The sequence below is a fragment of the Anguilla anguilla genome, chromosome 1, assembly GCF_013347855.1.
Source record: "Anguilla anguilla isolate fAngAng1 chromosome 1, fAngAng1.pri, whole genome shotgun sequence".
NCBI classification, from domain to species: domain Eukaryota; kingdom Metazoa; phylum Chordata; class Actinopteri; order Anguilliformes; family Anguillidae; genus Anguilla; species Anguilla anguilla.
The window spans coordinates 14,328,703-14,341,146 of NC_049201.1; the positions used below are offsets into that span (position 1 = coordinate 14,328,703).

The 12,444-nt window shown below is 42.5% G+C and overlaps 1 protein-coding gene across 3 annotated transcripts; it reads left to right on the forward strand.

The window, feature by feature from the left end:
* Positions 1–16: 16 nt before the first annotated feature.
* wdr89 (WD repeat domain 89) lies at positions 17–11,731 on the forward strand. Of its 3 annotated transcripts, none has more exons than XM_035408077.1 (2): positions 17–3,746; positions 7,165–11,731. In XM_035408077.1, the coding sequence occupies exon 2, from the start codon at positions 7,185–7,187 to the stop codon at positions 8,337–8,339; it is 1,155 nt and encodes a 384-aa protein (XP_035263968.1). In that variant the 5' UTR covers positions 17–3,746; positions 7,165–7,184; the 3' UTR covers positions 8,340–11,731. The 3 variants fall into 3 exon arrangements, with proteins under 3 accessions (XP_035263968.1, XP_035263970.1, XP_035263978.1); XM_035408079.1 differs by lacking the exon at positions 17–3,746 and adding an exon at positions 6,295–6,603; XM_035408087.1 differs by lacking the exon at positions 17–3,746 and adding an exon at positions 6,628–6,781.
* The last annotated feature ends 713 nt before the right edge of the window (positions 11,732–12,444 follow it).

A 12,444-nucleotide genomic window follows, 5' to 3' on the forward strand; every position in this document is an offset into this window, starting at 1 on the left:
CACACACACACAAACACACAGTAACACACACTAACACACAGTGAACTGTTTTTTTTTTTGGTTTGCTTAGAGAACTGTTCAGCACAGCTCAAACCCTTGAAGAATAAATATTCTGTTTTTGTATTCCCATTTAAATTGATTAGATTTTTGTACTTGAAAATCTAGCCAGGAATGACACATTTTGTTTTTGTTTGTTTTTTTTACATAAGATCCGAGTCTTGTTTTTCATATTTTTCTCCCCTAAGGGCTCTTTGTGTGTTTCTGTATTTGTTTTGTTGATGGAGAGATTTAAGTGTGGGGAACTGGGAGGAAAGAAGCCATTAACAGGCACATGTACTTCTTAGATTTCCCTGATAGCTGTGGACTGGGTGTGGAGGGATGTTTTCTGGTCATCAGAGGGAGGGGGGGTGGTTACATGCCCTACGTATTCTAGTCCTCTTGACCCCTCCCCCTTTCCCTAACACTAACACTGATCTGAGCTTGCTGCCCAGGGACTTCCTGTTTTAGCTGAGAGTCGCACGCATCGGCTTCCTGTGGTTGAAGTGTCCCGTGCCTTGGGACTGTGAAAGATGAGGATGAGGCGGGGGCCGCTGACAGGGGCCAAGGGTAGGACAGAAAGAGAGGGGGAGACAGAGGCGACGGGACGCAGAGGTGCGTCAGCGGGAGCAGGCCGTTCTCCTCTGACGCACGTTCGAATTACCCGTGCCGTTTTGGAGGAACTGAAAATTCGTTCCCCACACCCGCCTGCAGGGGGCTGCAGCGTGCCCATCGGACGAGGCGCAAAAGGGAAGTTTAAAGCAGAAGTGAGATTTTGCGGCCTTGTGCTGAGAATCGCAGTCTTGTACTGCCTGAAGCTGCACTTTTTAATGCAACTGTTGCAGTTTTGTCTCTTTTTATTCTTATGCATCTGTTCCGCCAGTGCTGCTCCACCCACACCCACCCAAATGAGAGTAGCCTGTCACATCCCTCAGTGCACCATCCTTCACTCCCTTCAGCTTCCTTACCTGCTGCCTCACCTGCCACGACTGCATCGTGGGGGTCTGCTCACAACACAGTTAAATATAGCAGAAAATGATCTAGTCTTACTACAGTGTTGCTGTAGTACTCTCCCTAGCTGACCAAGGTAATTGCTGCTTTAGTACGGTACATAAATTATACATAAATGTTATTATTTTTATTTTGTCACATGTCCTTGTGCTTGTGAAAGTGGAGCGTGGTTAAATGAGAGCGGGAAGGCACTTCGCCGCCGTGGAAACGGTCGGCCGAGACTTCCCCTCGGGTCACTTATTTTGCCGCTCCCAGAATGCACTGCTCCCTTTGCTGTTGCCTCCTCTCTGCAACCCCTCAGAGCTGGGGAAGGAGCCTGGAGACAGGCTAGCTCTCAGCAACGTCTGTGTTGGTGTGTGTGTGTGTGTGTGTGTATGCGTGCATGTGTGCGTGTGCGTGCACATGGGTGTATGTGTGTGCATGTGCCTGCTTGTGCGTGTACGTGTGTGCGTATGTGTTTCTGTGCGTGTGTGTCTGTATATGTGTGTGTGTGTGTGTGTGTGTGTGTGTGCGCGTGCGTACGCATTTGAGTGTGTCATGGTTGCCTGTGTTTTACTTATGTGGTGTTTTGTTGTTGTTTTTCTTTTTAAATCCCGTGTCCTTGTCCTGATAGTTTGGATGTGTTCCAGTCAGCTGTACTTGAGGTCACGGATGTGATCTATTTTAACAGGACAATGTAGGGCTCGGGTTCCAAAAAAAGCAAACAAAAGAAAGCGGTGGTCTTGATTGGCTCTTATGTAAATAAACCCAGGGAAGGGCAGTAGAGCTTGCTATCTCTGGCTGCTCTGTATCTGGGACTGGGGTGAACAGGGTTAATGACACTGCAGTGTTGGTGTTACTGGTGCTGTCACGCCTCAACACCAGACTCTACTGAGGGCCTACTGTGTGTGCACTGTGAACACTGTGAGTCTTTACTGAGCATTGCTCCCCACGGGCTAGAAGTTAATATAATTTTGCTTTGATCCAAACTGGTTCCACTTACCTCATTTTTCACTTTAGTCATTTCACCTCTTGCTTTTGTATGTTCTCCCATGTCAGTATTCTTAAAACATGGTTCAGATTTCAGTATATAAACCCTAGAGGAATATGTAGAAGTTTGTATGTAAAATGAATTGACCATCTTGGATAAGGTGATGTAAAGAAATGACATTCGTTTTTCCCATTTTATTGTAACCTGCAGCTAATTTGCCGGAGTGGAGGAAAAATGAATTTATTTTTAATTCCCTGAAATACTAAACTTGAGCTTTAGTGGAGCCTGGACAGGCGTAAAGTTTTGAAATCCAGCCCCTACAAATTTCCAATACTACACAATGGAATGGAAGTAAGCTATTGGGCATCACCATGTGTCTGTATGTATGTCTGTAGGTTTGTGTACTTTATTATTTTAAAGCTAAAGCTTTTATCTGTGCTTGTATGTACAGCATTAGGGTTTTTGTACCTTTAGTAAAGAATACTTTAGGTCAGAAACATACAAAAGACCAAAAAAAGAGACTTAAATCCCGTAGTTTTTTTATTTTTTAAGCTTGACCTAAGTTCCATTGTTCTATATACCCCAGTGCCTTTACTGTAACTGTTCTAAAGTACTGAGTGACTCCTCTGCTTTGGAGTAGCAAGGGTGTGGACGTGTTCTATGATGACTGTTGAGGAATGTTCTGGATAAGTTTATCAGCATGTTTGGGTTTGTGTATTTATGTACTTTATGTATTTCATCTCTATCTTTAATTTCAGTCTGTAAAAAGTTGTCTGGTTTGTTCTCTAGCTCTGAAACTTGTAATTGCAGAGTTTAGGTTTAAAAACTCATTATTGCTTTACTTAAGCAGCACAATTAAAATATCCTGCATCTATTTTGATTTTTCTTGTAAAATTTTGCCTTCGTATTCTCATTTTTGAGTGGTGTGTTTGTTCCTCAGTCATTAACACAACAACCTGTGTAAATCATTTCCATGAGATTTCACTCCTAAGGTGAGGGACAAAGTATAAAAGGTCTGCTGTTAAAAAGCAGTATTTTTCAGTGGATGAATATGCATACTTCTCTTTTCTCCAGGCTCACTTGGAGTGGGCTCAGGTAAATCATTTTAATTGCTGCAAAACTCTTTTGTTCTCAACAGAAACAGCTACAGCTGAAGGTGTGAAAATTAATTTTGAGAAAATAATTAAGAAATGTAATTTTTCACTGTTGAACTTTGGACTGTTTGATGGAAAGCTCAATAATTTGCACATATATTGCCAGAAGGCCTTGGGTAGATTTAGAAAAGGGAGAATTAGATTTAGACACGCCTGTCGTACAGACCGTGTAAGCAGAGCTTCTGTAGTTCTCCTCTAGGTTGGTGTCATCTCCCCTGATGGCCACATCTGTTCTGGCTGCATTTGGCTTCCCTTGCACCTGTGGACTGCAAATTTGCTTTTCCTGTACACCGTTTTCATGCTTACTGAAAGCACTGTCAGCTCAGCACAGGGCCTACCGGTAGAGGCGCGTGGTGGTGAGATGTTGATTTTGGCTCATCTGTTGCTCTAACTGAAGCCACCAGAGGTCTTGTTTGTTTCAGTTCTGCCTTTGCTCCACTTTTCTGACCAAACCCACGTCTGATTTTCTGGTCCCTGTTTTGTCCAAAGTAAGCTGTAAGTCGTTAGAGGTAAAGCAACGCCTGTGACATGGAGTACGTCCGTACAGTACGTCCCACTGCAAATCAACACCGTTGGTAAGTTTGTTTCAGTTACTACCAACTTTGAGGGGCCGTTCGCCTACAAATGAGTTAACTCCATGTGTGTGATGAGCATTTTCCACATCGCTTTCCCTTTCTGAGAAATATTCATACGGTCTGCACGGGGACTCATTTCTCCCCAGAAGTACAGTGAGTTTGCACAATAAAGAAATGGAGCAAACAAGACTTTTAAAATCTTTTTGGTACCTGTCCACTCCAGCCATTTGTATTCACTAATTTACAAATGGCTAATAAAGCTATACCAATTTGATCACTTGTTTGAGTGTCTGTGCTTCTGACATCCAGTTAAATTCAAAGGTTCAATGACTGTTTGATGGCATTACAGTATATTTCACTTTCTGTAGAAAAAAATAAAAATAAACCCACTAGAAATAAATGCACATTGTGAATTTTGCCTCATAGTCATTGTTTGATTTGAAATACAAATTTGATGAGCACAGAGGAAAAACAACCTATTTGAGACCGCTACGTCAGTACGTTGCCTTTGTCTGTATCTTCAGGGTAAAAGTACCCTCTTCATTTTTTTTCTGTTGAGCAGTGGGGCTGGAACAGAAGGTCTGTTGAGTGTCTGTCGAGCGTCTGTGTGCAAAGTCTGTCACCCTGGTCTCCTGCTGTGTAATGGGATCGGTCTCTTCATTTCAGCCCTGAGAGGGGGAGGCAGAAGAGATCATTGGATCCACCCCAGCGCCACACTGTGTTACTTGACAACAGCTGAATTATTAATGTTCGGCCAAGTGGGGTACTGGATAACGGTGCTGTGCTAGCATGCGTGAGCCTGACCTGGCCACGTCCTCGCTAGGCCCAAACAGATTTTATTTAAAATAACTGACTCGCAGGCTGCCTCCTCCCTCGCCTCTAGTGTTTAGATTTTGGTGAATTATCGGCTTTGCCTGTACCTTAAGGAGGCACGGAGCGGAGTTTCCACCGCTGCCTGCCAAACTACCAGACGGTACCAGGCAGACAGACATGTGCAAACATTTAAGCCTGACTTTGAACTAAAGTCCTTATTTTTTTTCCGCTGTGATGCGCGTCATTTTTGGACAGCTTTTTTTAATGAACATTCTGCTTTCATGATGCCACCTCCCCCCGCCGAATTGAGCAGCCCTGGCGCATATGGGGCGCACGTGGCCGGCCACCTGGCGCGAAGCGGAGCCATTGAAACCGCGGCGGTGCTGTCTGATCTGGTGCCCCGCCGTGAGAGGCCTGTTGCCGCGGGCCATTTGGGAGCGGTAGGCCTCCCGCCACGGGCACAGTGCCCCGCCCTCCTCATCTTACCACCTTCCTTTGGTCCTGTCCCAGCAAACAGTGGTGCCCTGGGTAGCTTCTGTTCACAATGGGCGACATAGCTCAGGAGGTAAGACCGGTTGTCTGGCAGTCGGAGGGTTGCCGGTTCAAACCCTGCCCTGGGCGTGTCGAAGTGTCCTTGAGCAAGACACCTAACCCCTAACTGCTCTGGCGAATGAGAGGCATCAATTGTAAAGCGCTTTGGATAAAAGCGCTATATAAATGCAGTCCGCCGTTAACAATGTCAACCACGCCATCATAACCTCCCCCCTCCTTCCCACAAATCGAGCACCCTGCACAAGAGCCAGTTTTTATTTTTTAAAAATCTATTTCGTCATCCAAGTTGAAGTAGGAAAGCAGGGTGCCCACAGGGAACCGCAGAGATAACGTAGCGTCAAGCAAAACAAAGCGGGGGGCTGCATTTCTTATGGTCCCACAGACGGGTGAGACAAAGGCGCCTCTGTTGCTGGAGAATAATGGCGAGTATCTGCCACCCTCCCCTCACTGAGCCATGCGCATAGAACCAGACTCTGTTTCACCTCCGTCGCTTTCAAGCTCCGCATTCTGTGATCTGTGGCTTTATCGGGGCATTCATCTCACTTGTCACCAAGGAGGCACCAGGAGCTGAAGGGCTTAAGTGCACCTTTGTGTGGTTTAGAGCGATCCTTTGAGCATCCACATGCAGGCCAGAGAACAGCGGGTTTGACCTTTCCGTTTTGACTCATCCTGATGGTGAAAAGAATGCCACTCTGTGGTTCGGCATGGGCTACAAGATTTTCAACCGATTCAACTCTGTGTGGCAAAATAAAAGCTAACAGAAGAGAAATCTTGTTTATAACTATGTTATATTAAACCTGTTTGATCAGTAACATCGCACATACACAGATTTCAGTTTCTCAGGGTTAATGCACTGACCATCCTTGCTTGTACATCAAGGACAGTACATAAACACTTTTATTCCTATACAGTGTCCCTTCTATGGCATTTAACTTCCTATCCTTAGACCTACTCACTCTCTAGTCTTCCATGTTGTTTATTTGAGAAGGACAGTTGAAAAAAGGTTTGGTTTTCATAGTATATATATATATTTCGTAGTAATTATTAGGTATTTTATGAAAGTTTGATTTTAACAAATCAAAATAGAATTGGAATCACATTCGAAATGAAAGAATAACGCCTCTATACGAAAGAATAAAACAGTTGTTTTATTCGATAAAAAAACGATATAAGAATACATGGCACCAGGTGTAAAGATTTACAGTGAGTTACTCCCACCTGGTGGCCAAAGAAAGCAATTATTATCCATAAAAGTGAATATTATTATAATTGAATATTCACTTTTACAAATATTCGTCATTAATTGTAATAACCATGTAACGCATTTTTATCAAAAAACAAACAAGCACAACATAGACTTTTTTTTCAATACCAGGTGTATTAATACAGAAGTTCCAAGTCTCATGTGCGTTTTATGTCACGGAACACTTCTCTCTACACGAAGAGTTTCCAAGGGTCTCAAATTGTTGTTACTCCGCAATGCACCGCATGTGTAAGTAATATCGTATTAGTTGCCGCGGTTCTTAGTTCTGTGGTTGTGGATAGCTATGATTATTAGAATATTCCTTGTTAGATAATATATTTGATATGTCATAATACATTATCTCCAGCGAATATTTTGCCAGTTTGACACTTGAGACAGAAAACATCTGAACCCAGTCTTGAAGTCAGTGAGTTGGCTAGCACAACCTAACGTTAATATAAAATATATGATATATTATATCTATACGTGTAGTAGCAAGAAATGTAATCTGTGAGTAAAAGAGCCGATCGACGGAACTTATTACATTTCAGCAGATTCCTTTTGACAGCGCGAGAGATACAGAATTCGGTGTACCGCGTCATTGGTGTAATCGCTTGGCATCATAAAAGTAAATGAGTGTCACGTCCAACACGTGATTTTGAGTACCCTTGGTTGACAGTTTGCGAACCATCAGCGTTTCATTATTTACGCTCATAACGTCTCCCTCGTAACTTCGCAGTTTGTGTGAGCTACTCACACGAATAATAATTTTGGCAAACAGTCCTTATCATGTTTTTCTTCCTCCACCAGGAAATTCTGGCAGGCTGTGGATGAGTGTTGCCATGGAGAACCTGGAGGACAAATTTGCAGCTCTGTCAGTTGCTCGACGCCTGCAGCCTAGGGAGCCCACGTACCTGCTGGACCTAGCTGTTCAGACTCCAGGCTCTGGCGGTGGGCTGGTGGCTGCCTGTTGCTCCAACCGCTCTGTTGTTCTGCACGACTCGCACACCCTCAGTCTTCAGGGTGAATTCAAGGGTCACAGCGGGGCAGTGTGTGGAGTGCGTTTTGCCCACTCCTCCTCTGGCCTGCTGTTCTCAGGCTCTGCTGATGGGACATTGTGCGCCTGGGATGTGCGCTGCCCCGGCTCGCAGGCTGTACAGGTGTTCCAGAGCTCCTCCTCTCACTCTTTCTGCAGCTTTGACATCAGCTGCAATGACGTGGTGCTGTGCGCTGGCACTGAGCAGGTGGAGGAGGACAGCTTCCTGGTGTTCTGGGATGCCCGCATGGCAAAGGAGAGGGACGGGGTTTTGGGGGTGTACTCCGAGTCCCACAGCGATGACATCACTCAAGTGCGCTTCCACCCTCGGGATCCAGACCGCCTGGCTTCTGGCTCCACTGACGGCCTGGTCAACGTGTTTGACCTGGGCCACGGCTCGGAGGAAGACGCCCTGCTAGCCACCTGTAACTCCGGCTCCTCTGTCAGTGCGGTGTGCTGGGCGGGTAAGGAATATGGGAGGCTCCTGTGCCTGAGCCATGATGAGGGTCTCCACCTGTGGGACTTGGCCCACATGGAAACGGAGGAACCGTTGACCGTTCTGAGCATCCCTGATGCCCGGTGCTCTTCTTCTCTCTCTGGAGATTCAGCCCTGGATTACTTTGTGGGAGGAGCCTGGGTGGAGCAGGAGGAGAGGCTCCTGGTGATTGGTGGGACCATCAGAGGGGAGCTCCACCTCTTTGACTGCAGTGACCAGGGCCTGGAGCTACGGAAATCTCTGCAGGGTGGCCACTCTGCCACTGTTCGCTGTTTCCAGTGGGACCCTGCGGGGGGCGCTCTCTTCACGGGTGGGGAGGATGCACAGCTGGTGCAGTGGAAGCCAGGAGCAGAGGAACTAGCATCTGGGAAGAGACACACCTTAAAAAGTGCCTCTGCATTGCAGCTCAAAGCTGGACGCCATGGGAAGCACACAAGCAAGAAAGAAAAGTGAGACAGAGGGGTGGGAACTGGGGAGGACATCAAAGACAGGGGAACAGTGCTTTGCTTTGTGAACCGCCTGTTTCCATAGACAGTGCTGTCGGCTGAGAACACCTGTGTAAGCATTTGGGGACACAGCCTGGGACGTCTTTCTAGTGATTTATGGAAAACCGAAAGGCTGCAGACCTGGAGTACCGGGGGTCCATGCAGGCCGGTGGATCAGTACCCAGCACAGACCGGAACTCAGGCCCACTGCCCTCCAGGACAAGACATATACACAGAAGAAATGGGAGGTGTTTTCCAGGCACTCACCGTTAATGTGTTTTCATGCTTTATCCTGTGAAGTGAAGTGTCAGTTAGATTTTCTTTCAAAGTCTGCAGAAAAGAGATGTTTATGGCACAAGACCAGCGAGGACTGCTGTTTCCCCTGTGCCTTGTCAAAGTCTAGTGACCCCAGACTTGGAAAGGGCATCTGTTGATTATCTTTTCTTTTTTCTTTTTTTTAAATCTAGCGTGAATTTTAAAATTTCTGCTCTGAAGTTTAAAAGTAGCCTTCATCTTGGATTCTGATTACAGGGTTCACATCATCAAAGTCAGTGAGATGATAGAGTGCACATAGGAGCAACAATGTCCTGTCCTGTTCTACAAAATAAATATAATGATATTTAATGACTTCGAAATGGAGTTCAATCTAGAGGCCTTCCCTGTAATCACTCAAGACAATGATATTTGGACAGCTCTGCACAGTGTTTCCTGGGGCGGAGACCAGCACCATAAACAGAACAGTAAACCAGTCTAATGACAGAGAAAAAGGCTGTACACAGTGGAAATGAATTGTTATGGGTCACTCTGAGAAGTACCTTTATGACTATAGGCTGTGGTTATGTATTCAGTATCATCATGCTTGCTTTTAAATTATATAAGATCATTTGCATTATCTTGAGATTAAAAAAATGTGCCTTACGTATAAACCTGTTTGTATCTCCTGACTTCAGTAAACGGTTGTGTGCTGGGCTGGGTATGAATGTTTTTGTGCACAACTGGGTGGAGTTATGATTTAATCCTAAATGGAATCTTCATAAAACAGCATGAACTCTTTTAACAATACTTTAAGTCTGAACATAGTCACCATCCGTTTATAATGTTTTGTGTAAAATGTAAAAAGATCATTATTCTTGGAATGTAGTATTTGCTCAAAGGCTTGTGTCATAGCTCAGGCTGTATATTTGGTAATCTGCGTGATGCACAGCAGCCATCATGAGATGTAGCACTGTAGCAAGCGTGGCCAGTTTTCATCAAACTGTCAAATTTAGTGAGTCTAAATGTTGAAACGACCACCCCAGTTTGTCAAAGAATTCTAAAAGGTTGTCAGTGGCTGAAGGGTGTTGGGATCTTGGTGTAATATATCGCAGAGGTGCACAACAAGGGCAGATCACATGCATACTTCAGGTGTAACTTTTTATAGTATATTTATATTTCTTAATATGCTTTGTACATTACACATGGTATCATTCGAACAACATATGGAGACAATTTCATTAACCATGACTTTTTTGTCATTTGTTTTAGAGAGTTTAGCTGTCTTTCAATTAGAATTTTAGGATTGAAGGTGTGTCATAATGTACATCCTGCATGGAGAGGCTCAGGCCGCTGTCTCAGCAAAGTATTTTTAAAATAGTTTACAGTGACTGCTCTTGATATCTCTGACATCTTAACTAACAGTCCTATGTTAGTATTAGAACAGAGTGGCATTTTTAAAATACAAACTGAACTTGTCTACTAAAACTGAACGTGTCTACTAAGTTTAATAAAATGGTTAAGAAAATGCATTCAGGGCTGAAATTCTTTTTTCAAATCCATCATATTCTAGTATATAGTATAGCTACTTATTTATGGTGACTACCTAAATTATGTTTATTTTGATGTGAAAAAAACCAGTGTCCCATAGTGCTGCAATGTGTAAATAAGCAATGCCTTACCTGTCTGTAAAACATTCAATTGGAAATTAAAGGGATTATGGCTTTAAATGTAAAACAAAATTCTATATCTAGAGGTCTAGATCATAATGGTCTTAGAGCATTGATCTAGTTCTGTGGTTCTCAGCCTTTTATTCTTTTTTCATGGCATGCATATAGCTATTTCTGACATAATGTGGCTTAATCTCTCTAAACATGAAAAGCATAATTGAGGATAATTAACTGCTTGTTAAAATTCTGGGATTGCCATTGTGGTTGGAACGAAAACAAGCATACACGGTGGTACCTCAGGGCCGAGTTTGAGAAACACTGGTCTAGCTGATCTAGTAGGCACTAAAATAGAAGTAAAAAGCAGTATTACTAGCTATTCTATATGAGGAAATAGATGGAAGTAATTAGTGGTGTAAATGTTAGTATTTTGTGGTAAATTATAAGATATTATGAAAGTATCTTGTGTGACTGAGTGGAATTTCTTTGAATTGTAATGAATTATTTTCCACTTCCTGTCATTCCAGTTCAACATCCTGTTGGGGTGGCCAATTCAATTCCATTTCCAACCCTGGCATCAGAACAGTTGCTTAACCATTTGCATGTGACAGCACAGGGATATTGTTTTTTACTGCTTTGTTTATTGTGTCCACCACTGGCCCACCAGCATCACTTTAAGTAACAAAGCTTTTTTTTTCATTTCGCAAGACTAATTCATATTTAGCTGCTGAGATCTTGTAGAAGAAAAGAGTTTATATCATAAGATTTTTAAAAAAAAATTCTATTTAATCATTTTTTGTCCTAAGAAATATTACTAGAAAAATGCTTTGCCAACTGACATTTATATAACAGGTTACATTTAAAATTGAACTGTGGTTAGAATTACCAATACATCAGCATTTAAGTACAGTCAGAAATTCCTTGACTGCCGACAGATTAGCAACACTGAAACTAACACCAAAACACTGAGTCAGCGCACTTGGGTGGTGACTATTTTTTGTCCCTATAGCCATGCTACCATCAGGCCATCTTCTGTATAATTAATTGCTTAGGTTCAGAAGAACAGACTGGAGCTGCATGAGCTGCATATATTGTTTTGTTTTGGGTTTTTTTTCTTCTTTTTTTGTTGTTGTGTAGTTGTTACTTGATAGTGCTTTGCAATGTTATGTACCAAAAAAATTTATGGAAATATTTATCAATGATTATTATGATATATTATATCTATCTATTATATGATTATTTATCAACTGATTATTTTCTATTATGTGGTGGTTGGTGATTTTTTGGATTGAACATTATGTATATGCAGGCATTGATGCATGATTGTTTTCTCAAATTCATGTAACTCCTAGTCAAGGATGTTTATTATTGAATAATAACTTGTGATAAGTGATATATACCTCATGTGCTGCTGTAAAAAATATAGCTGATTTTGCAGTTGTATAGTTGTTCTTATTTAGTTTTTAGTCCAAGCATTATCATTGGTTTTATGTATTTGTAAGCTTTTGTTTATCACTGATAATCCATCAAGGACAAATAGACAATGTCTACATCAGCAAATCCAGGTTGATTTTCACTTTTTAGTAGAGTGCCGAGATCTCATATCTTGACAAGCTAGCACGTGTACAGCATGGCAAGGAGATGTAAGATTTGGACTTGTAATTGCTACAGGCAGAAACTATATATGGATCACATTACACCCTGGAAACATGTGTAATTACTATTACTCGTATGTCAGAATTCTCTGAAACAATTGGCAAGATGTTCAGTTTGTGCAGTATGTATGTTCACACGGCTAATGGGACAGTGAGGAAATCACTAGCAATAAATGTCTAATACCAAATGAAGATACATTACAGATAATGAGAGAAACCTGTAGTGCAATGTGCAAGCCCACCCAAAAAGATATGTCTGCATTTAATTATAATAATTCAAAACAAACCATTCTAATTTAGTCACAAATTTAAATGGAGCTATTGACTTTGGGGTGAATCTTTCATCTTACATTTGAAGATTTCCATAGTACAAATGCATCTAAAATGTAATAACAACCAATACTTGACATACTAAGGCACATTTATGGAAACTGATAAAACACAAAAATAAAACTGGTGGTGTGTGGAATTTACATTTTCCAGTTATCAACTATATAAC

Coding starts and splice junctions, on each gene's coding strand:
- wdr89 (XM_035408077.1), top strand. CDS start 7,185: ATGAGTGTTGCCATGGAGAACCTGGAGGACAAATTTGCAGCTCTGTCA.